The following is a 26192-nucleotide window of genomic DNA, read 5'->3' on the forward strand; positions in this document are numbered from 1 at the left end:
ATGACCAGGGCCACGTTGGCAAAAAGGATGCACCAGGCGACCGGGTGGTAGTAGTCGTCAGTCATGTTGAGCAGGATGGGAAAAAATAAACGCCTCCGTGGAGGAGGGTTGGTGCTGCTGTGTCGGCGCTAATCTTCCACAGGATTTTGATTTGACGCCCATCAGCTGCTGTAAGCTGAGTCAGCAAACCAGAATCCGTTGTTTTGTTCCTCGCTAAGAGCCAATATACGAGGACTAACCTGATATTAAGGGAATACGGTGTCCCAATCCATATTTCAAATTGAGAACTCACCTGTTCGATAGCCTCCTTCGTCTTTCCTCTCCACCTGCACATGCAACAGGGGCGTCCTCCAGAAGACTACAAGCTGACTATATGAGAAGGTGATGCTGCCTCCTCAGGCGGGGGTGACCACCTGCTTGGGCTTGTCCTCCGGCTCCATCGCCCACCTGAAGTAGGTGTCCCCCAGAAGGAAGGCCCAGTAGACCACAGTTAGCGAGGTGTTCACCGTCACGATGCCGATGACTAGAGGATGCAGCATGGTGCTGTAGAACCAACTTGAGGATAGTGTGTGTTTGTGCAGTGCAGGTCAAGGCTGGTCTGTCCCGTCTCTTCTACTCGGACACTCCTCTCCACTCTCACCGTGGCCTCTAATCCTCTTCAGAAGCTTTGTTGCACAAGATAAAGTTGCATCAGAAGAGGTAATGTTGATCCAGAAGACGTCACATAAGGCGTCTATTCCTCATCCCACTTTGTTTTGGTAGTAAATAAAAAAATATCAACCAGCTTTTGAACTCTGGTGGTCTGATTAGAAATCTAATGAATAATAGAGATATGTCCGACGAGGGAAATGTTAATCTCATAGCAAACACAACAGATGGCTCCTGACGAAGAACATGCAGAGGCCTTGGCAACTAAATCTATAAATAAAATGTTCATGCATCCATTTGTTTTCTATAACACTCGTCCTTTTTAGGCGTCAAGGCAGTGGTGTGCCGTCATCGCCAGCAAGGCCTTCTCTGCCAACCAAACATAACCAGAAATCATGATCATAATTAAATATAAAAGTAACTTTTAATGTACTCCTCCCTAAATATCTCAAAGTATTCATACTCTCTTCATGTCATATTATGCTCCTTTTAGAGCTGTTGTTTTAGGTTAGAGTTTTTATCCAATCATAATTCAGCTTGGAATGAGAATCAGCACCTCCAAGTCCGAGTCCATAGTTTTCGCCCGGAAAAGGGTGGAATGCCATCTCCGGGTTGGGGAGGAGACCCTGCCCCAAGTGGAGGAGTTCAAGTACCTAGGAGTCTTGTTCACGAGTGAGGGAAGAGTGGATCGTGAGATCGACAGGCGGATTCGTGTGGCGTCTTCAGTAATGCGGACGTTGTACCGATCCGTTGTGGTGAATAAGGAGCTGAGCCGGAAGGCAAAGCGCTCAATTTACCGGTCGATCTACGTTCCCATCCTCACCTATGGTCATGAGCTTTGGGTCATGACCGAAAGGATAAGATCACGGGTACAAGCGGCCGAAATGAGTTTCCTCCGCCGGGTGGTAGGACTCTCCCTTAGAGATAGGGTGAGAAGCTCTGCCATCCGGGAGGAACTCAAAGTAAAGCCACTGCTCCTTCACATCCAGAGGAGCCAGATGAGGTGGTTCAGGCATCTGGTCAGGATGCCACCCGAACGCCTCCCTAGGGAGGTGTTTAGGGCACGTCCAACCGGTAGGAGGCCACGGGGAAGACCCAGGACACGTTGGGAAGACTATGTCACCCGGCTGGCCTGGGAACGCCTCGGGATCCCCCAGGAAGAGCTAGACAAAGCGGCTGGGGAGAGGGAAGTCTGGGTTTCCCTGCTTAGGCTGTTGGCCCCGCGACCCAACCATGGATAAGCGGAGGAAGATGGTTGGATGGATAATTCAGTTAGCTTATGTTGCCATGCTGTATGAAATCTGCCCGGGGTTTTCAGCATCAACAATGTCAGTGCACTGTAAGTGAACGGACATATACAGTTGATAGATAATTGCAATAGCCCATCAGATCACAAGTTGTTTTCAATAAGGCTTTCAAGCTGGCCTCACGTTGAACGTGACATTTACGTGTCCTGTGATTGGATGCTCCCTGGGACTGTTAGCGGATGAATTTGAGAACACATACAGTTGATAGACAGTTGCGATAGCCAATCAGATCACAAGTTGATGACAGTAGCCTATTTCGGAAGCTTGATGTTAATGAGACTGTGATTGGATACTCACTTGTCATTCCAAAGTGAGTATCCAATCACCAGTTGCAATTCAGCAGAAAGCAGGAAGTGAAGTCTGGAGCAGGAAATATTTAAAGAGCATCAATTTGTCTGAAATAAAAAAAAAAAAATCCTTATTTAAAGTTTAAACTAAATATTTTTTGACTGACTTGAACCATTTCATCAAAAAAAATATAAGACAGTTGTTGTTAACACATCAACTAAAACAGAGTGGAGTAAAACAACCAATGCTCATGTGTCCCTGTTGGTCTAGTGGTTAGGATTCGGCGCTCTCACCGCCGCGGCCCGGGTTCGATTCCCGGTCAAGGAACTAAACGTTTTCAAGGAGCCCAACTTAAACAAGTTGGAGAACTTATTTGGGTCTTACCATTTAGTATAGTCAATTGTACGGTATATGTACTTTACTGTGCAATCTACTAATAAAAGTCTCAATCAATCAATCCCCGATGTATTTACCTCCGAGGTCTTAATCAAGGCTCAAATCTTTCGTTTTGCTCACAGACATTTATTTTAGCCACATCTTCTTCATGTTACCAACCACGCCAAATATGATGCTATCAGAACTAATAAAATAAGCAAACAAAACTTACAATTAGTCTAACATCCCAAAAAGAAACACACTGATTCCACATACATATCAGAAAGTAATCATACCTCATTGGCCTCACAAACTCCAAGGGAATAAAGTTTATTTTCGATCCGAGACTCCATTGAGTCTACCACATCAAACACATGCTGCTTCCTTAAATTCCGTCACATATTAATTGTCCCCCCAACAACGTGACCAATCCGGAAAAAATATATTCCCCCCTCGCATGAATTAACTCAAGGAAATACCATTTTAATCACATTATGTGTACAATATGAACTTATATGTATGCATTGTATGTATTTATTCACACCTACTATGAAATTATATTTTAAATATATGTATATTTAAAATATATTTTCATAGTTTTTATACTTTTTTCATAGTCTCGAGGAGACGAGTCCCGCCTCCACCTCCAAAAAAAGAGGAATAGAAACATGTATTAATAAAAAACCTTTTATTGAACTTGTCATTCACCAGTTATTAATTTTCTGATATGTTAGCTGTGCATGGAGCAGCATTGCTTTTAAATTGTAGCCTAATAGATTAAATATTTATTTGTACTATTTATACTGTTTATATATGTATATATATAAACAGTATAAATAGTACAAATAAATATTTGTATATATATATATATATATATATATATATATATATATATATATATATATATATATATATATATATATATATATATATATATATACCTATTGACAATATTGTTAGTTTAAAAATACAAGGCAATGCATATTTATAAATATGCATTGCCTAAACTTATAAGCTTAGGCATATATTGCTGCAGTAGGAAATAGGAAACTAACACTATAGTGTTAGTTTCCTATTTTATCCTACAGCAAGAACAGAAGGGATTTTGAAAATAAGATAAACGGGTCCAAAATGGACACGGCCCGGATGAACCAGGGTTGTTATGAGTCCCTTTCCTGGTCTGCGGCGGATGTACGTGCGGTATGTGCGGGTCCCAAGCGCACCCGCCGCGGAGGTAAGGTTTTGATGCGGAGCGACCCGCTTCCGTGGCGGATAGGTTCCTGAGGACAGGTGGACCGTTCCGGATAGCGCGATACCTCCGCGGCTGATCCGCAGCGCGGTGTTTTTGCTGTGTGGGACATGTTGCTGTGAATACGCGATGAAGTGGCGACTTGTCCAGGGTGTACCCCGCCTTCCGCTCGAATGCAGCCGAGATAGACTCCAGCGACCCCCTGCGACCCTGAACGGGACAAGCTCTGTTGTCTGTCCATCTGTGTTGGCTATGTGATGAGATGGCGACTTGTCCGGGGTGTACCCCGCCTTCCGCCCGAATGCAGCTGAGATAGGCTCCAGCATCTCCCGCGAACCCAAAAGGGACAAAGCGGTAGTAAATGGATGGATGAATGTTGCTTCTGTCAGCAGCTACACACGGGGTCACATGAGCCCTCCTGACATAGTATCGCCCCCCTCCCAGGTGGGCCCGCCTCACGTACTGCTCTAAAGTAATACTATTCCGACTTACCGTATTTCCTTGAATTGCCGCCGGGGCGCAAATTAATTTAAAACCTCTTCTCACTCCTGCGCTTACCAAAGGCATGCGGTAAAAGTAAGCATGCGCTAATTATTTTAAAACCTCTTCTAACTTTGGCACTTACCAAAGGTATGCAGTAAAAATTTGAGTGTGATGTAAACTTGGACCTTAAATCCTACTGAATAGCTCTTAATCTTCTTCCCTTTATGCGATTTCAAATTACTGGTATTGAAATCAGCCTCCTCCATTTTGAAAATGATGACAGGGGAAGTGTCTCTCGTGACGTCACGAGTTTGACCAGGCGTTAATACTAAGCATGCGCTAATTATTTTGGGAAACGACTTTGACCCGGCAGTAATTCAAGGCAGGCGCATACTATATGCCCTGCGGCAATTCAAGGAAATACGGTAAGTGCAATTTTTGACTACTCTACCTACCTCTGCCTAAAAGTGATAATAAATAATGATACAATAAAGTTAGGCCTCGGATAAGCGGAAGATGATGGATGGATGGATGGACAATAAAGTTATACAACATTGTTTAATATAACATTCAGTTCTTTAAATAAAGATAATTTATCTTGATCAGAGACCGTGGTAAAAACTACCAGTTTATACGCGGATCACGCGCTGTGTAATCCGTGGGGGGGCCTATTTTGTGTGAAGAAGCGCATGTAAAATGTCAATTAATGAATGACATGAAAATTTATCAAAATCCCAGCCGCTTCCTGCTCCGTCAATGTTGGGAATATAATGGCAGATTTCCCCACATTTTCCCACTGGCTCCATTAAGCGCACACTCTCAGTGCTTCCCTTGGAAGGCAGAAGCATGGGATCGACTAATTAGTTCGAGTCATTCGAGGGAGGGTTTAATGATGTAATGTTGCACTAAAAACTGAATAGTGAAAAATGTAATAATCATGATTTTTTTTGTGGTGTAAACATGCATCAGATAAAGTTCAAGTTTGATTTAAAAAATGTTTACCATAAAAATAGTTTGTGTTTGGTGTTTAAAGAACTGTACCAGCTGTCCAGAGTCGGGACCCAGAATGGATCGCTCGTCCAGAGTCGGGACCCAGGATGGACCGCTCGCCTGTGTATCGGTTGGGGACATTTCTGCGTTGCTGATCCGCCTCCGCTTGGGATGGTTTCCTGCTGGCTCCACTTTGGACGGGACTCTCGCTATTATATTGGATCCACTTTGGACTGGATTCTCACGGTTATGTTAGATCCACTATGGATTGGACTTTCACAATATCATGTTAGATCCGCTCGACATCCATTGCTTTCCGTCCCCTGGGTGGGCTGGGGGGCGGGGGCTGGGGTGCCCACATATGTGGACCTCTCCAAGGTTTCTCTCTTTTTTTTTTTCATTTTATTTTTAATGACATCCACCATCAGACCTTTCCATCCACTAAATCATATTCACATACACCACACAGCCGTTGTCTGCCCTAAATGCCAAAAGTATTTTTGTTTACCACCCACCCCCCCAAAAAAGAATAACAAAAAAATAATAATAAAAACAAGTTAGTATCTACACATACATACATAAATTAAATCAGAAATAAAATAAAATAAATATATACAGATACTTATATGTATATATACACATATAGGGAGTAATCTTTTTTCTCCAAGGTTTCTCATAGTCATCATTGTCAATGTCCCACTGGGGTGAGTTTTTCCTTGCCCTTATGTGGGCTCTACCGAGGATGTCGTTGTGGTTTGTGCAGCCCTTTGAGACACTTGTGATTTAGGGCCATGTAAATAAACATTGATTGATTGATTGATTGATAAAGAAAAAAACGCTATTAGGTGAAATGTCCACAAGATGGCAGTGTAGGCAAATGTTCACATTAGTGCAATAAACCTTTGCATAATTGAATGGTCTGAGGTTGTTGAAAGAGGATAACAACATTTAGAATAAAATACATTTAAGATAAAAATAAAAAAAAAGTGGTATCTTGGTGGCATTATAATAATCAATACACTCCTCCTTGTACACGTCATCAAGTATCACTGAGCCCAAGAGTTGGACTTTGACAGCAGCTGTAAAGGGGGCAACGTGTTGAGTGATCCCTGATCACATCATCCTGTGCAACACTGCAGGGCCCGGCCTGCACAGAGCATGTGTCCTTCCACCGCCGCACGACTTTAGCTGCAGACATTTTTGCGTGTGGACTTCTGGGTGTTTCCAAACAGCAAGAGGGACAGCTCAAGGGTGGACCATGAGGCTGCCCGTGGAAGTGTGCGTGTTCCTCATCGCCATGCAGGCTCCTGCTGTCTTGTACGCCCTGAACAACATCCCTGCTCTTCAGGAGTAAGTCTGTTTACACTCATGTGGTTTCTCTCTCCATTCTAACACATATATGTTGTCACTTAGCTTATAGGGAGCTGCTGGGTGAATATTTAGACCAGGGGTGTGGTGGAGGGTGTGTCAGTCGACCGCCAGCCAGGCATTAAAAAAAGTAGACCTAAAAATTAGCAATCATCAATCTTCACCAAGGTGTCACTTTCGTCACTTGATTGACTTTCACGGCACCCGAGGGGTCTTGTGAGATGACGCTGGTTGCTGCCAGATCATTATTAATTAAAAAAAATGACCGACAGGAAGGCGAGAAACACTTTTTATTTCAACAGACTCTTGCTGTCAAAACTCCAAAGATCGACTGCACAGTTCCTGTTTTCACAATAAAAGCTCTGCTCCATCCTGCTTGCGCTAACAAAATAAGAGTCTCAGGAAGCTGGCGTGCACAGGCTATCAAGCTATGGAGTTTGCAGCCAATGTATTTCTGGTAAGGGGTTTAAAGGAGTATGGAAGCTGGACAAATAAGAGGGCAAAAAGCAACCACTTTCATGTGGTATTAGACAGAAAGGAGGACTTTTTTCTCCTCCATTTGAAAATGTGAACGTTATCATTGTTGTAAGCCTTTCACCAATCTCGCGCACTTTGCAAATTATACGTCATTTCCATTGTGCGCAAGCAATTTGTATATCGCAAGACGAGATTTTGTTTGAAAATGGCGCGACCGTGCAAATGGATGGTTTGAGGACGGCTGAAGAGGAATTTGCGGAATTCTGCACAGAAAGCTACATCGAACAGAAGAAGAACAGCAAAACAGTCTCCCAACACTGCGTAGATGGCATCAAGGGTTAGGGTGTTAGGGTTAGTAACCAGAACTTCCAACACAATCAATATATAGCTGGAAGCAATTTCCAAAATTGCCAAAAAGATTGTGCATTATACAAATTGCGCCCATTGATTTGCAAAATGTGCACCACACATTATTTAAATATATAGCTGGAAGCAATTTGCAAAAAGTTTGCGCATTTTGCAAATTGCTCACATTGGTATTGTGCCTACAACATCATCACTACTGTCTGATTCCAATCAATGCAAGTCATCAGAATCAGGTAATGCACCAACTTATATTCTTGTCTTCATGAAAGAAAGGAATCTTTATGTGTTAAACATGCTATTAAACATCTTGTGGGTGGCTACCAAAAGCACCTTATTGCAGTGAAACTTGCCAAGGGCAGAGGTGGGTAGAGTAGCTAGAAATTGAAACTTTAGAGATTTATTACTCAAGTAAAAGAATAAATATATATATAATAATACATTCAAATAAAAAAAATTAAGGCAAATTGAGCCACAATAACTTAACGGCACCATAGGCTCAGTAGGCATTGATTGATTGATTGATTGATTGAGACTTTTATTAATAGATTTCACAGTACAGTACATATTCCGTACAATTGACCACTAAATGCTAACACCCCACTAAGTTTTTCAACTTGTTTAAGTCGGGGTCCACGTTCATCAACACCGCCCGCCGTTTTTTGTAGACACGTTCCATAAATATTGATGTTAAAGATTTCTTTTTTTGTGAAGAAATGTTTAGAATTAAGTTCATGAATCGAGATGGATCTCTTTTACAATCCCCAAAGAGGGCTCTTTAAGTTGATGATTACTTCTATGTGTAGAAATCTTTATTTATAATTAAATCCCTTGTTTCTTTTTCAACAAGTTTTTATTTATTTTTATATCTTTCTTTCCAAATAGTTCAAGAAAGACAACTACAAATGAACAATATTTTGCGCTGTTATACAATTTAATAAATCAGAAACTGATGACATAGTTCTGTATTTTACTTCTTTATCTCATTTTTTTCAACCAAAAATGCTTTGCTCTGATTAGGGGGTACTTGAATTAAAAATATGTTCACAGAGGGTACATCACTGAAAAAAGGTTGAGAACCACTGTGTTATGAGAGTAGCGTATGTGTGTGTGTGGCCCTCTAATATGTGACAGCATGTGACGTCAGTGAGTGTGTGGGCGAGCGAGTTGAGGGAGCGGTAGAGCACAGGAATGGCTAGTGTTTTGTTGGATTGGCTGTGTGCAAGACCTCAATAAAGCCACGATTTGCAACTAATCGCTGGACTCTTCATTTACCCCGAGTACGGAGCTAGAGTGAAGGGTTGTGCGCGCAAGGGAGACACTATGGGAGCCGGAAGCAGGAAAGGTGCAACACATGTTTGACGTGTTGTCAGAAGCAGCTGCTGAACAATCTTGGCAAACCTCCGTCCTCCATTGCTCCATTGCGCAGCCAAAGCGTTCCCAAACGGGAGATCGTAACGAGGCAGGAGGGTCTTCCAGCTCTGGCTTTAACATGTTGTCCTGGCCTGCTAGCTGCTAGCATGTCTACTCGTCCGGTACACCTCCGAACCGAACCAAAATCCCCGTACCGAAACGGTTCAATACAAATACACTTACCGTTACACCCCTAGTATATATATATATATATATATGTATATATATACATATATATGTATATATATGTATATATATATATATATATATATATGTATATATATACATACATACATACATACATTTATATATACAGTATATAATTTATATTTATTTTGCTGTTGTTGTTCACATGTTAAAGGTGTTTTAATAAATATACATGCATGTTTAACATATAGATTCCTATCTTTAATGAAGACAAGAATATAAGTTGGTGTATTACCTGATCTGATGACTTGCATTGATTGGAATTAGTAGTGCTGAATAATGTCCACGTTTTCAAATGGAGGAGAAAAAAAGTTCCTCCTTTCTGTCTAATACCACATGAAAGCTGTTTGTTTTTGGCATCTTATTTGTCCAGCTTCCATATTCGTTTTTATACACTTTACAAGAAATACGGCATAGCTCGGTTGGTAGAGTGGCCGTGCCAGCAACTTGAGGGTTGCAGGTTCGATTCCCGCTCCCGCCATCAGAGTCACTGCCGTTGTGTCCTTGGGCAAGACACTTTACCCACCTGCTCCCAGTGCCACCCACACTGGTTCAAATGTAACTTAGATATTGGGTTTCACTATGTAAAGCACTTTGAGTCACTTGAGAAAAGCGCTATATAAATATAATTCACATTGGCGGCAAACTCCGTAACTTGCTAGCTTGTTTGCGCTGGCTTTCGGAGACTCTTATTTTGTTAGCGCAGGGGCGATGGAGCGGCATTTTCATTGTGAAGGCAGGAACTGTGCTATCAGTCTTTAGGCTTTTGACGGGAACTAAAGTTGAAATAAAAAGTGTCTTTTTTCCTTCACACTTTTGATTGATTGAATGAAACTTTTATTAGTAGATTGCACAGTACAGTACATATTCCGTACAATTGACCACTAAATGATAACACCCAAATAAGTTTTTCAACTTGTTTAAGTTGGGTTCCACGTGTGACGGTCATGTGACTGCCTAGCTCTGTTTGATTGGTCCAACGTCACCAGTGACTGCATGTGATTGGTGAAATGCAGGCATGCGTAGATCCTACTTTGAAGGTCCGCCTGAAAAACCAAAACAAACATTAACAGATCGATAAAAATTAGTAGCGAGTAGCGAGCTGAATGTAGATAAATGCAGCGGAGTAAAAGTAGCGTTTCTTCTCTGTCAATATACTCAAGTAAAAGTAAAAGTATGTTGCATAAAAACTACTCTTAGAAGTACAATTTATCCCAAAATTTACTCAAGTAGATGTAACGGAGTAAATGTAGCGCGTTACTACCCTCCTCTGGCCAGGGGACATGTAACCAAATATTAACATTGCTCTATGTATACTTTTCACCCAGCAGATTTGGTCACATTTTCAGTAGACCCATAATAAACAAGTATGTGCTCCAATCACTTTATCATAAAAAAATAAGAGTTATAGAAATGATCGGAAACTCAAGACAGTCATGACAATATGTTCTTTACAAGTGTATGTAAACTTTTGACCACAACTTTTTATATATATATATATATATATATATATATATACCCACCCACCACCACGAAAAGAATACCTACCGGAATTAATAAAAGGCTATTGATGCTGTCATCTAGCAAAGCTGAATTCGACCAAGCAACCCCCCCGTACCAGAAAGCACTTGATGAAAGTGGATACAACTTCACCCTCACCTATGAACCCACTCCAGGAAACCAACCAAAAAAGAGCAGAAAACGAAACAACACCATCTGGTACAAGCCGCCATTCAGCAAAAACGTCTCAACCAACATCGGCCGCAAGTTCCTCACTCTGATCGACAAACACTTCCCCAAAGGCAACACCCTAAGAAAAATATTCAACAAGATTTAAATTGAGCTACAGCTGTATGAATAACATACAACAAATCATTTCAAACCACAACAAAAGAATTGCAAAAGGACTGCCTACCCCCAGACTAAACGACTCTGAAACCAATAAGGAATGTAACTGTCGCAAGAAACCTGATTGCCCTCTCAACGGAAGGTGCTTACAGACATCAGTCGTTTACCAAGCAAAGGTAACACGCAAAGACATTAACACATCCGACACGTACGTAGGATTAACCGAAGGAGCGTTCAAAGCAAGATGGAATAATCACAAGGCCTCCCTTAGAAACCAGACTTTGCGGAATTCTACAGAACTCAGCAAACACATTTGGAACCTCAAAGACAATAATGTTGAATATTCAATAACATGGCAAATTCTTGCATCCAGCACACCTTACAACAGTGGTAATAAAAGATGCAACCTATGCTTAAAAGAGAAACTGTTTATTATATATCATCCAGATCTATCATCCCTTAACAAGCACAGTGAAATCATTTCAACATGCCGCCACAGACGGAAACACCTCCTAGGTAACACATGAGCCAATCACCATGCCCCTACGCCTGCCTGTACCCACCCACTCTGTGTCCTATATAAACCATTGTATGTGAATGCTTCCATTAAAATCTCCTGATGATTGAGGGAACCCCTCATGAAACAGTTCTGTAGAGACGAAGTAGTTTTGTGATTTTTCCCACACCTACATATTGCGCTCTACCACGGTATCGAGCACTATTCTCTGGATAATCCAATCAAGACATATATATATATATATATATATATATATATATATATATTGATATGTGTGTTTTCTTTACACTGTATTCCTGCAGGTCTTTGCCCATCCTGGGACTGGGAGCAGTTGTCCTGGGAACTGTTCTCCTCCTCATCCTCCTCACTGTACGTCATATTAAGACCGTGGATCCTTTATTTTACGGTAAAGACACAGTATTATCAAATAAAATATGTACATTTTTTAAAGTTGTGTTGCTTTTTCCAGTGTTTGCAGAGTTTTCATTTACTTGCCTGGTGGGCCTGACTAATGCTCTGGAGCAAGATGGCTTCATCTCAGGCTTCATGGACTTCTACATCAAGATGGTGAGAGTTGATGAAGCCCCTCAAAGAGATGTTGGGTCTAAAGTTACAATATGTCGCCGTGTCCATAGGGTGAGCCTCATCTGAGTACCGCCTATGGCGTGATGATGTCATACTGGGAAGGGGTAGTTCACTTGGTCCTCTTCCTCACCCTGGTCCACCGCATGTTCTCAGGGTAAACACCACACACCTGAGCAGTCTGCTGGTGTTACTGGAGGTCTTATCGAGTCTCTTGCAGGAAGTCCTACCGCAATCTGGCTCTCCTGTGGGCGGGGTCCTCCATCACCCACCAACTTGTTCACGTCCTGGGAGTGGTAATAGGTGAGTACAGCTTCCTGGCATTGTACTGGTGACACTTGACCGTCACATCAGTCATGGGAAATTCCATTCCTCTCACAGACTCGAGTCCTTATGAGTCAGTCAAGGAATTCACTTAAGTCGCTCATCACAAAGCAACAAGTTCTCAACACTCGAGTCTTCATGGAGTACCCATTCGTCAGTAATAGTCAAATCTTGTTCAAACTTGTCAGTCAGTGAAACTGGTGTCTTTTTCCAGCACCTGTGACTCAGTGAAACTTGAGTCTTCATCTAACACCTGTGAGTCACTGAAACTTGAGTCTTCGTCAAACCCCTTGAATCAGTGAAACGTGAGTCTTCATCGAGCACATGTGACTCATTTTAACTTGAGCCTCCATCAAGCACTCGTGAGTCTTGGAAACGCGAGTGTTTTTCAACCCGTGACTCAGTGAAACTCAAGTCTTCATTTAGCACAATTGGGTCAGCAAAACCCGAGTCTTTGTCAAACCACTTGAGTCAGTGAAACGTGAGTTTTCATCGAGCACATTGGACTAATCGTAACTTGAGTCTTGGTCAACCCTGGCGTCAGTGAAATTTGAGTCTCCATCAAGCTCTCATGAGTCACAGAAACTTGAATGTTTTTAAACTTGTGACTCAGTGAAACTCAAATATTCATCTAGCACAAGTGAGTCAGCGAATCCCAAGTGTTTGTTAAACTTATGAGTCAGTGAAATTTGAGTCTTTATAGAACACATGTGACCCAGTAAAACTTGGGTCTTTATCTAACACCTGTGAGTCACAGAAACTTGAGTCTTCGTCAAACCCGTGAGTCAGTGAAACTCAAATATTCATCTAGCACAAGTGAGTCAGCGAATCCCAAGTGTTTGTTAAACTTATGAGTCAGTGAAATTTGAGTCTTTATAGAACACATGTGACCCAGTAAAACTTGGGTCTTTATCTAACACCTGTGAGTCACAGAAACTTGAGTCTTCGTCAAACCCGTGAGTCAGTGAAACTCAAATATTCATCTAGCACAAGTGAGTCAGCGAATCCCAAGTCCTTGTTAAACTTATGAGTCAGTGAAATTTGAGTCTTTATAGAACACCTGTGGCCCAGTAAAACTTGGGTCTTTATCTAACACCTGTGAGTCACAGAAACTTGAGTCTTCGTCAAACCCGTGAGTCAGTGAAACTTGAGTCTTCATTAAGCACACGTTACTCAGTGTAACATTAGTCTTTATCTCACATCAGTTGTGAGTCAGTGAAACTAAAGTCCTCGTCAACCCTGGGGGTCATTAAAACCTGAGTCTTCATCAAGCACTCGTGAGCCACGGAAACTTGAGTGTTTGTCAACCTGTGATTTAGTAAAACTCAAGTCATCGTCTCGCACCCGTGAGTGTTTGTCAAACCTGTGAGTCAGTGAAACTTGAGTCTTCATCTAACATATGCGAGTCACCGAAACTTGCGTCTTTGTCAAAACCTGTAAGTGGATGAAACTTAAAAACTTTGTTAACCTGTGACTCGCAGAAACTTGAGTCTTTATCTGCTGTAGCATCCGTGAGTCATTTAGAGTTGAGTCTTTCTCCTTGAAAAATACCCCTGACTGAGTGATTAAAACTTGCAATCTGAGCTAGTGAATCGTTAGTTTGCTCGGGCAGGTAGAGGAAGGAGAACTAATTAGGCATACATCAGATGTTACTTAGCTCGTACAAATGCAGTCAGTCCTTTTTGTCCAACATGTCTTGTCTTCCAGATGTGTTCCAAACCAAATTGTCCTATCATAAGTGCATATTTGTAACACATTCCGATACTTTTTTAAGGTAAATATGGATCCAATATTCGGCCGGCTTTTTGGCGAAACGCACCGTTCTTCGCTGCACCGTTCTGGGCAGCTTCCGTCCTTTTTGGCAGGCCGAGAGACACGCCCATCATCCCAGCAGATAAGGTAATGCGGTAATGTGTTCTTATATGATTGTGAACTAGCATGTTTTTGTATAGGGACACAGAATCTGTTAGGGGATTATTCTATTAAGGAAATATGCCCTTAGGTAGCTTCTGGTGCCGATGTCCATCACAGCTCGTCCAGAGAGTGGTGGCTATTGACCCCAGGACAATTGGATTTTAGGAGTGGTTATAAACACATTAGCGACATCAGGTAGGAGCCCCCACAGGTAAGAGTAGAGGTCAGGGGTCAGAGGACACCAGTCTCAAACTGAGCAGAGGAATAAGGTCAGGAAAGAGATTGACTGGCCAAACAACAAACTGGGCTTTGTCTAGACCGGCCGACTCCAAGGCTAGACCTACGAAGAGTGGGGGTCTTCGTGTAAGGGGTATTTAGGGACGGTGGTCCGAGAGGACAGCAAGGCCCACACTCTTCCTCCTGGAAGCTCCAGTCTGAGGCTTGCTGAAACCAATAAAGCTTTTTGTTCAACGATTCCCGGTTGAGGATGATGTTGACAATATTTTCAAATCCTCTTGACTAGATTGCAGCAGAGCAAAGGAAAAGTCTGCTGTCTCGACCTATTGACCTGCAGCTGTTGGTGTTGCTACTCGGAGTCGCCGCCTTCTCTCTATTTCGAGGCTTTGTGAGTACAACCTTATTTTTATACTTCCATGGAAAATATTGACAGTTGTCGTCCTTCAGGTAGTGCTGGACTGTCCTCTGGACTCCTGCTTCACCTACATTTATCAGTATGAACCTTACCTCAAAGACCCGGTGGCCTTCCCCAAGGTCACGGTGAGCAAGAATAGACACGTTCCACTTTTTCTTTTGTCTGAAGGACTTTTTAATTGCTTGTTTGTACATATTTGGTTCTCTATGTCTAATACAAACTCCCCAAGCAGCTGTATGTATATATGTGTATATATGTATGTATATATGTGTATATATGTATGTATATATGTGTATATATGTATGTATATATATATATATATATATATATATATATATATATATATATATATATATATATATATATATATATATATATATATATATATATATATATATATATATATATATATATATATATATATATATATATATATATATATATATGTGTGTGTGTATGTGTATATGTGTGTGTGTGTATATATATATATATATATACATATATATATATATATATATTAGGGCTGGGCAACGATTAAAGATTTTAATCGAAGTTAATCGCACTATTTCTCCGATTAATCACGATTAACTGCATTGTATACGCAAAGCCCAATAATGAATTCAAAAGTAGTGTGTAATGCACCTTTATTGGAATATTCTCCCACATGAACAAAAGCGCCAAAACATTTGTTGTGCAAACACATTTTAAATCAGTCCTTGTTAAACAGTAGCAGTTAAATAGCATATTTTATGAAAATCAACTCAAAAAATGTAAATACAAACATTTAAGCTTATTACTACCACTGCCAGGGTATTTAAGTTATCCTGTTTGTTATGGAAAATAAATATAATCTACGTACAAATCTCTGACCCACAATCATAACATCTGAACAGGCAATTTCTGAGGTAACAGCAGTAACATTTTTTTTAATCAGGGTCTTATGTTTAAAAAACCTATATTATAGGTAGTGGGCTGTTTTAGGGAATTTTTGATCAAATTATCCGTAGTAGCAATATTAATAATGTTGTGTTTATTCTGCGTAGTGCACTTAAAATAATTATGGCCATATCTAGGAATTGATATGATGGGAATTTTCCGATTGTTTGCTTGGTGCTTTGATAAACTGAACGCATATACATGGTACTATTTGTGATGTTATGAGCTAGGGAAAAAAAGAACTACCCTACCCAGCATGACGAGCATACGCGGTTGTGTCGCCATCTTGTATGTTGTGATATGCACGCTCTGAAAGCAAACGTTAAGAACTCAGCCAACACTCCTCGTCTGCATTATTCATAAATAGACAGACAACACAAATACTCCGCTGCTTCACAGGCCGCTGGATGTAGCCGGCAAAGTATTCCCATGCTAGCTAGCCGGTCTAGCAAGCACGCGTCATTCAGTCCAAAACAGCCCGATCTATCCACATTCAGAATTGTCTGGCGGTCGTAAGTGATCCCGGAGTGACCACGCTGTAAGCCAGCCATGAAATTTGCAGAATTGTCCGGTATTTTTGCCAAATGTTCCATCTTTACCAAGAGCCCTCGATGCCGAAGTACATCCGGGAGATGCCATCTTGTTAAGAAAGGGCGTTAACAAAATAAAAGCATGTAAACAACATACGCAAATGTGCGATAAAATAATTGTCGGCGTTAATAGATTGATGAGTTAACGCGTAATTAACGCATTAATTTGCCCACCCCTAATATATATATATATATATATATTGAATAATCAACCCCCTGGCAATGTAAAGTACTGTTTTTGTACTTGTTTCATTTGTCCTTGATCATATGTTTGTTTGTAAATGTTGAAATTTATAAATATAGGTTTATATAAAAAAATAAAATAAAGGAATAAGTCCAGTAAAAAAAAAAAAATACATAAATAAAATAGCTAATTTCAGTCAGGCGTATGCAGCACTGTGCACATAATATTGCAAGTTTATTGTTCAATATTAATCTCACACCCACACTACACAATATCGAGCCTATAACGTGCAACACTTTTTATCTTCATTTAATTTGTTAGTTTTTTTCCCCCTGCAGATGTTGGTCTATTTGTTCTACGCCTTGCCCCTGCTGGCGGTCCTTGCCTACGGCCTAACAACACCAGGCTGCAGCTGGATGCTGGACTGGTCTCTGTTCTTGGCTGGAGCCACATGCCAGGTAAAGTTTTGAACAATTTATGGTGTATTTTCAGCACTCTATGGCTACTCTCCGGTCTCCGGCAGGCCCAGTGGTGCCACACCGGAGCGTCCGTGCACTCCCGCACTCCCTTCACGTACCGAGTCCCGGCAGACAAATTGTGGCCTGTTATCATCCTCAATGTGCTGCTGGCCGCCATTCCGGCTCTGCTGGCTTTGCGCTGCCACACCAACCCTGCTTACTTCATGAAGGCGGTGCCCACAGGACACAGCAGTGACACTAAGAAGGACAACTAAAGGGTTGTCAAGACTAAAGTCTCAGGGAAACCTGAAGGACGGCTGCTTTTTTTTGTGAGTGAGTGAGTCACCTTGTGCAGCAAGCACTCCCTGCATGGACTGCTGGACCCTGATAAGAAGTCCCTTCCTGGGGGTGAGGACTGCGAATCTGCTATCTGCCTCAAGGTCACCCATGCAAAATTCCACTTTTAGTTGATTGCATCATCACCATCCAGTGCATCGAAATGACTCATTATTCCAACTGTTCGGCTCTTTATACTGAATAATAAAAGGTGAATATTAATACTAAGATGTACTTGGTTGGTTGTCACTGGGTCAACATTATCATTCTTTCAACACTGGTTTGACCGGGCTTGAACTTTGACCTCATGATGATGTCCCATATTACTGATAAGAGGTGAACCCTGGATAGACGTGCACCGTCACACTCAACAATCAGTCAGGTGACATCGTTTTTTTATATTCCATGTTCCAGCTTCACTTTACGGACACGTTTCCGGCTGATGTAATATTTACTGTAAAGAAATATATTTTCCCAGTTAATCAGAAAACAACACTTCAAAAATAATATTTGACTGACATGATAAAAACAAGTTATTCATATTTATTTTATATGGTTGAAATTTTAAATTTCTATGCTTTTTAATACATTTCTTACACATATGGAGACAACATGAAACTAAAGTAATTGTAAAATAGATTACTTCATTGTATTACTATTTTTATATAACAAAAAGGTTGAGTAGTATAAAGTATTTTTTAGAAGTAATATAATTTAGGGATTTTTTACGGATATATATTTTTAAAAAAAGTTGTTTAAAAAAAAAAATCTAAACACATATATTTAAATGTTGTATATTTTTTAAACAAATTAGTATAAATAAAACATTGGTATGTTTATAAGAATTTAATTTAAAAAATATTGTTTTGGACAAGATGAGCATGTATGTATGCAGTACATACTGTAGATATCAGAGTTGTCAAACGATTAAAATACTAAATGGTTCATCATTTTGTTTGTTGTTAACTTGCAACTAATGTCATTAATCACCATGTATCACAGTTTTTATCTTTAAAAAGTGTACCATAGACAGATCATTTTCAAGTGTTTAATAAAATCAACAAGTTGTTTATTTTTGAGAATTTGTTCAAATGTTTATACTTTTAAAATTATTATTTTAAGAAAAAAAAACTATCTAAATCCAAATATCTTTGAATGTTGTATATTTTGAAAACAAATTGGTTTACTTAATTGTTTTTATATTTATAAGAAAAAATGCATAATTTTAATTGAGCTTTTTTTTTTAATTTTGGACGAGATGAGTATGTATGCAGTACATATTGTAAATATCAGAGCTGTCAAATATTAAATCGCAATTAATCACATTTTGTTTGTTGTTAACTTGCAATTAATGTCATTAATCACGATAAATCAAAGTTTTTATCTTTAAAAAGTGTAACATAGATCATTTCCAAATGTTTGAAAAAAATTAAGTTGTATATATTTGAGAAATGTTACAAATATATATAGTTGTAAAACTTGTCTATCCAAAAATAAATGAATATATATATATATATATATAGGTGTGGGAAAATCCCAAGACTACTTCATCTCTACAGAACTGTTTCATGAGGGGTTCCCTCAATCATCAGGAGATTTTAATGGAAGCATTCACATACAATGGTTTATATAGGGAACAGAGTGGGTGGGTACAGGCAGGCGTAGGGTGTGGTGATTGGCTCATGTGTTACCTAGGAGGTGTTTCCGTCTGTGGCGGCATGTTGAAATGATTTCACTGTGCTTGTTAAGGGATGATAGATCTGGATGATATATAATAAACAGTTTCTCTTTTAAGCATAGGTTGCATCTTTTATTACCACTGTTGTAAGGTGTGCTGGATGCAAGAATTTGCCATGTTATTGAATATTCAACATTATTGTCTTTGAGGTTCCAAATGTGTTTGCTGAGTTCTGTAGAATTCCGCAAAGTCTGGTTTCTAAAGGAGGCCTTGTGATTATTCCATCTTGTTTTGAACGCTCCTTCGGTTAATCCTACGTATGTGTCGGATGTGTTAATGTCCTTGCGTGTTACCTTTGCTTGGTAAACGACTGATGTCTGTAAGCACCCTCCGTTGAGAGGGCAATCAGGTTTCTTGCGACAGTTACATTCCTTATTGGTTTCAGAGTCGTTTAGTCTGGGGGTAGGCATTCCTTTTGCAATTGCTTTGTTGTGGTTTGAAATGATTTGTTGTATGTTATTCATACAGCTGTAGCTTAATTTAATGTTGTTCTTGTTGAATATTTTTCTTAGGGTGTTGCCTTTGGGGAAGTGTTTGTCGATCAGAGTGAGGAACTTGCGGCCGATGTTGGTTGAGACGTTTTTGCTGAATGGCGGATTGTACCAGATGATGTTGTTTCGTTTTCTGCTCTTTTTTGGTTGGTTTCCTGGAGTGGGTTCATAGGTGAGGGTGAAGTTGTATCCGCTTTCATCAAGTGCTTTCTGGTACGGGGGGGTTGCTTGATCGAATTCAGCTTTGCGCTCTACCACGGTATCGAGCACTATTCTCTGGATAATCCAATCAAGACATATATATATATATATATATATATATATGTATATACATCTGAATACTTATAAATGTTGCATACTTTTACAGTGAAAGTAGTATACTTTAAAAAATTTTATATTCATAGGAAAAATTGCATAATTTTTAAGAACATTTTTTGTGTGGATGAGATTAATATGAATATATACATATATATATATATATATATATATATATATATATATATATATATATATATATATATATATATATAAAACACGTTTTTAGTTATTTTTATATCTTTTTTCCCAAATACTTCAAGAAAGACCACTGCATATGAGCAATATAAACTGTTGACATAGTGAGGTATTTTACTTCTTTATCTCTTTTTTTCAACCAAAAATGCTTTGATCTGATTAGGGGGTACTTGAATGAAAAAAATGTTCACTGGGGGTACATCACTGAAAAAAGGTTGAGAACCACTGCTATAAGTGACCAGACGTCCGAGATCAAAACTGGGAATATAACCCCAGAGAAGGGGGGGAAAAAACGGTCAGCTATTTTAAGATGGGCGTGGCTACCACTGTCAGGTGACCACTTAGGTAACTTTTAAAAATTGTGTCATTGTTCGTTTGGTAAAATACAGCGTGCTTCGTCACCAGCATACTCCACTGGTAAGATCATTTTATGTCCGCTTTTCTTGGTTAAATCAACTAAACTATTGTTTAAAATCCATGTTTGCTCGCTTCCTTTCTTTTTTGTTTGTTGTGTGTTCGCTAAGTCTGCGGCGCTTGTTGTGCGGCTGGCTGGCTGTTTGACAGTCAGAGCAAACACGCACTGTTTTAGCTTTTGAACGACATCAGCAGATGTATTAAGTTAAAGGGTACAACCACAATAATGTGGGGATTGAAATCTGTTGTATTAGATTGTTGTCACGTTGTGTGTGTCCGGCTGAATTTGAGTGATCGCAGGTTTATTCTTGGCTTGAGTTTGAAAATACCGGCACTTTACTTCCTGGTTTGGCTGACGGGATTTGTAGTTCTTTAATGTAGTTGCGCTTAAATGTGTAATGTGTGGCTCAAACAGAGCACCTTTGTTTATGTTTTTTTTTAGTATGCTTGTCCATGAATCATGGCGACATTATAAATGATTCTGATCACATTTAAAACATTATATGACACAAATAAATGGGTTGTACTTGTATAGCCCTTTTCTACCTTCAAGGTACTCAAAGCGCTTTGACACTACTTCCACATTTACCCATTCACACACACATTCACACACTGATGGAGGGAGCGGCCATGCAAGGCGCTAACCAGCGCCCATCAGGAGCAAGGGTGAAGTGTCTTGCTCAGGACACAACGGACGTGACGAGGTCCGGACATAAATAAATGATGATAATAAAATGTAATGCTAAAATTAATAAGTTAGGATAAGATCACAGTGATTGATAATATGTCATATCATGGTTGACAACAATATGGTTCAGTTGATTAATTCATGTCTATTATTTAAATTATGATGATTCAAAAATAGACACATTGTTTTGTTGTGTTCATGTTTACTTTTAAGTTATTACCTGCTGCTATTGCTGCTGCTGCCATTGCTACTACTGCTGCTATTGCTGCTGCTGCTATTGCTGCTGCTGCTATTGCTGCTGCTGCTATTGCTACTGCTGCTATTGCTACTACTGCTGCTATTGGTGCTGCTGCTGCTATTGCTGCTGCCATTGCTGCTGCTGCTATTGCTGCTGCTTCTGCCATTGCTACTGCTGCTGCAATTGCTACTACTGCTGCTATTGCTGCTGCTATTGCTACTGCAGCTATTGCTGCTGCTGCTGTTATTTCTTCTGCTGCTGCCATTGCTACTGCTGCTATTGCTACTACTGCTGCCATTGCTACTGCTGCTATTGCTACTGCTGCTGCTATTGCTGCTGCTGCTGCTACTGCTACTGCTGCTACTGCTACTGCTGCTGTTATTGCTACTGCTGCTATTGCTACTACTGCTGCCATTGCTACTGCTGCTATTGGTACTGCTGCTATTGGTACTGCTGCTATTGCTACTGCTGCTATTGCTGCTGCTGCTATTGCTACTGCTGCTATTGCTACTTCTATTGCTGCTGCTGCCATTGCTACTGCTGCTGCTATTGCTACTGCTGCTGCTATTGTGCTGAAAATTGTAATTTTCCTGAAGGAACTCTCCTGACGGTATAAATAAAGTACTATCTAATCTAATCTAATCTATTGCTGCTGTTGCCATTGCTACTGCTGCAATTGCTACTGCTGCTATTGCTACTGTAATTGCTACTACTGCTGCTATTGCTACTGCTGCTGCTATTACTGCTGCTGCTACTGCTACTGCTATTGCTACTCTTGCTATTGCTACTACTGCTGCTATTGGTGGTGCTGCTATTTCTACTGCTGCTGCTATTTCTACTGCTGCTGCTATTGCTACTGCTGCTGCTATTGCTACTACTGCTGCTGCTATTGCTACTACTGCTATTGCTACTACTGCTGCCATTGCTGCTGCTGCCATTGCTGCTGCTGCTATTGCTGCTATTGCTATTGCTGCTATTGCTGCTACTGCTGCTATTGCTGCTGCTGCTGCTATTGCTACTGTTGCTGCTGCTATTGCTACTGTGGCTGCTGCTGCCATTGCTGCTGCTGCTATTGCTGCTGCTGCTGCCATTGCTACTGCTGCTATTGCTGCTGCTATTGCTACTGTTGCTATTGCTGCTGCCATTGCTACTGCTGCTATTGCTACTGCTGCTGCTATTGCTGCTGCTGCTATTGCTACTGCTGCAATTGCTACTACTGCTGCCATTGCTGCTGCTGCTGCTATTGCTACTGCTGCCATTGCTACTGCTGCTACTGCTGCTGCTATTGCTACTGCTGCTGCAATTGCTACTACTGCTGCTATTGCTACTACTCTTGCTATTGCTGCTATTTCTACTGCTGCTGCTGCTGCTATTGCTACTACTGCTGCTGATATTGCTGCTACTGCTGCTGCTACTGCTGCTATTGCTACTACTGTTGCTGCTACTGCTGCTGTTGCTATTGCTGCTATTGCTACTGTTGCTATTGCTGCTGCTACTGATACTATTGCTACTGCTGCTATTGCTACTACTGTTGCTGCTACTGCTGCTGCTGCTATTGCTGCAATAGTACCAAATAAATCAAGCAAAAAGTGCACAGCGAGTAATTCCCTTTATGCTGAGCGACGACCCCTATTCAGAGGACCAATACGGAAAAAAAAAGAATGAATATATATATATATATATATATATATATATATATATATATATATAGGCCCTGCGATGAGGTGGCGACTTGTCCAGGGTGTACCCCGCCTTCCGCCCGATTGTAGCTGAGATATATATATATATATACACATGTAGATATCCTACATAAACAATGTATGAATACATTAGATATCTGTAAGTCTTAGGGACTTATAGACTGTACAGTGGGGCAAAAAAGTATTTAGTCAGCCACTAATTGTGCAAGTTCTCCCACTTAAAATGATGACTGAGGTCTGTAATTTTCATCATAGGTACACTTCAACTGTGAGAGACAGAATGTGAAAAAAAATCCAGGATTTCCCATTGTAGGAATTTTAAAGAGTTTATTTGTAGCAGTTTATTGCTACTGCTGCTATTGCTACTGCTATTGCTGCTGCTGCCATTGCTACTACTGCTGCCATTGCTACTGCTGCTATTGCTACTGCTGCTGCTATTGCTGCTGTTGCCATTGCTACTGCTGCTATTGCTACTGCTGCTGCTATTGCTACTCTTGCTATTGCTACTACTGCTGCTACTGCTATTGCTACTACTGCTGCTATTACTGCTGCTGCTATTGCTACTGCTGCTGCTATTGCTACTACTGCTGCAATTGCTACTACTGCTGCTATTGCTACTGCTATTGCTGCTGCTGCCATTGCTACTGCTGCTGCTATTGCTGCTGTTGCCATTGCTACTGCTGCTGCTATTGCTACTGCTGCTATTGCTACTCTTGCTATTGCTACTGCTGCTATTGCTACTGCTGCCATTGCTACTACTGCTGCCATTGCTACTGTTGCTGCTATTGCTACTACTGCTGCAATTGCTACTACTGCTGCTATTGCTACTGCTATTGCTACTACTGCTGCTATTACTGCTGCTGCCATTGCTGCTGCTGCTATTGCTGCTATTTCTACTACTGCTGCTATTGCTACTGCTATTGCTACTACTGCTGCTATTACTGCTGCTGCCATTGCTGCTACTGCTGCTATTGCTACTACTCCTGCTATTGCTACTGCTATTGCTACTACTGCTGCTATTACTGCTGCTGCCATTGCTGCTGCTGCTATTGCTGCTATTTCTACTACTGCTGCTATTGCTACTGCTATTGCTACTACTGCTGCTATTGCTACTGCTGCCATTGCTACTGCTGCTACTGCTGCTGCTATTGCTACTGCTGCTGCAATTGCTGCTACTGCTGCTATTGCTACTGCTATTGCTACTACTGCTGTTGCCATTGATGCTACTGCTGCTATTGCTACTACTCTTGCTATTGCTGCTATTTCTACTGCTGCTGCTATTGCTACTACTGCTGCTGATATTGCTGCTACTGCTGCTATTGCTGCTGCTATTGCTTCTTCTGTTGATGCTACTGCTGCTGTTGCTATTGCTGCTATTGCTACTGTTGCTATTGCTGCTGCTACTGCTACTATTGCTACTGCTGCTATTGCTACTACTGCTGCTGCTGCTATTGCTGCAATAGTACCAAATAAATCAAGCAAAAAGTGCACAGCGAGTAATTCCCTTTATGCTGAGTGACGACCCCTATTCAGAGGACCAATACGGGAAAAAAAAGAATACATATATATATATATATATATATATATATATATATATATATATATATATATATATATATATACACATGTAGATATCCTACATAAACAATGTATGAATACATTAGATATCTGTAAGTCTTAGGGACTTATAGACTGTACAGTGGGGCAAAAAAGTATTTAGTCAGCCACCAATTGTGCAAGTTCTCCCACTTAAAATGATGACGGAGGTCTGTAATTTTCATCATAGGTACACTTCAACTGTGAGAGACAGAATGTGAAAAAAAATCCAGGATTTCACATTGTAGGAATTTTAAAGAGTTTATTTGTAGCAGTTTATTGCTACTGCTGCTATTGCTACTGCTGCCATTGCTACTGCTGCTATTGCTACTGCTGCTGCTATTGCTGCTGTTGCAATTGCTACTGCTGCTATTGCTACTGCTGCTGCTATTGCTACTGCTGCTATTGCTACTCTTGCTATTGCTACTGCTGCTATTGCTACTGCTGCCATTGCTACTACTGCTGCTATTGCTACTGCTGCTGCTATTGCTACTGCTGCTGCAATTGCTATTACTGCTGCTATTGCTACTGCTATTGCTACTACTGCTGCTATTACTGCTGCTGCCATTGCTGCTACTGCTGCTATTGCTACTACTCCTGCTATTGCTACTGCTATTGCTACTACTGCTGCTATTACTGCTGCTGCCATTGCTGCTGCTGCTATTGCTGCTATTTCTACTACTGCTGCTATTGCTACTGCTATTGCTACTACTGCTGCTATTGCTGCTATTTCTACTGCTGCTGCTATTGCTACTACTACTGCTGCTGCTGCTATTGCTACTGCTATTGCTGCTGCTGCCATTGCTACTGCTGCTGCTATTGCTGCTGTTGCAATTGCTACTACTGCTGCCATTGCTACTGCTGCTATTGCTACTGCTGCTGCTATTGCTGCTGTTGCAATTGCTACTGCTGCTATTGCTACTGCTGCTATTGCTACTGCTGCCATTGCTACTACTGCTGCCATTGCTACTGCTGCTGCTATTGCTACTGCAATTCCTACTACTGCTGCTATTGCTACTGCTATTGCTACTACTGCTGCTATTACTGCTGCTGCCATTGCTGCTACTGCTGCTATTGCTACTACTCCTGCTATTGCTACTGCTATTGCTACTACTGCTGCTATTACTGCTGCTGCCATTGCTGCTGCTGCTATTGCTGCTATTTCTACTACTGCTGCTATTGCTACTGCTATTGCTACTACTGCTGCTATTGCTGCTATTTCTACTGCTGCTGCTATTGCTACTACTACTGCTGCTGCTGCTATTGCTACTGCTATTGCTGCTGCTGCCATTGCTACTACTGCTG

At 40.7% G+C, this 26192-nt stretch overlaps 1 protein-coding gene, 1 long non-coding RNA gene and 1 other non-coding gene across 4 annotated transcripts in view; 2 read left to right on the plus strand and 1 right to left on the minus strand.

The window, feature by feature from the left end:
* LOC133568334 (uncharacterized) overlaps positions 1-2929 on the minus strand; it is an 8310-nt gene extending 5381 nt beyond the window's left edge. The window contains exons 1-2 of one of the 2 annotated variants that reach the window (XR_009809574.1): positions 2915-2929; positions 293-665 (exon numbers count right to left, since the gene is read on the minus strand). This is a non-coding gene — a long non-coding RNA (uncharacterized LOC133568334). Of the gene's footprint in view, positions 108-292; positions 666-2914 lie in introns of those variants that run through there. The other variant, XR_009809573.1, reaches the window with a different exon arrangement.
* trnae-cuc (transfer RNA glutamic acid (anticodon CUC)) lies at positions 2499-2570 on the plus strand. Its single transcript has one exon. It is a non-coding gene; the product is annotated as a tRNA-Glu (tRNA).
* Positions 2930-6236: 3307 nt separating the features above from the next.
* tm6sf2a (transmembrane 6 superfamily member 2a) lies at positions 6237-17717 on the plus strand. The gene is made up of 10 exons (XM_061920208.1): positions 6237-6690; positions 11836-11939; positions 12003-12100; positions 12169-12272; positions 12336-12418; positions 14214-14338; positions 14877-14978; positions 15038-15130; positions 17054-17173; positions 17239-17717. The coding sequence occupies exons 1-10, from the start codon at positions 6599-6601 to the stop codon at positions 17446-17448; spliced, it is 1131 nt and encodes a 376-aa protein (XP_061776192.1). The 5' UTR covers positions 6237-6598; the 3' UTR covers positions 17449-17717.
* Positions 17718-26192: the final 8475 nt, after the last annotated feature.

This window comes from Nerophis ophidion, linkage group LG14, assembly GCF_033978795.1.
Source record: "Nerophis ophidion isolate RoL-2023_Sa linkage group LG14, RoL_Noph_v1.0, whole genome shotgun sequence".
NCBI lineage: Eukaryota > Metazoa > Chordata > Actinopteri > Syngnathiformes > Syngnathidae > Nerophis > Nerophis ophidion.

Bases quoted from the DNA above. Each gene is read 5' to 3' on its own strand.
- tm6sf2a (XM_061920208.1), top strand. From the start codon at position 6,599: ATGAGGCTGCCCGTGGAAGTGTGCGTGTTCCTCATCGCCATGCAGGCT. The intron at 12,419-14,213 runs GTGAGTACAGCT...TACTTTTTTAAG, and splicing joins CGTCCTGGGAGTGGTAATAG to GTAAATATGGATCCAATATT. The intron at 15,131-17,053 runs GTGAGCAAGAAT...TTCCCCCTGCAG, and splicing joins TGGCCTTCCCCAAGGTCACG to ATGTTGGTCTATTTGTTCTA.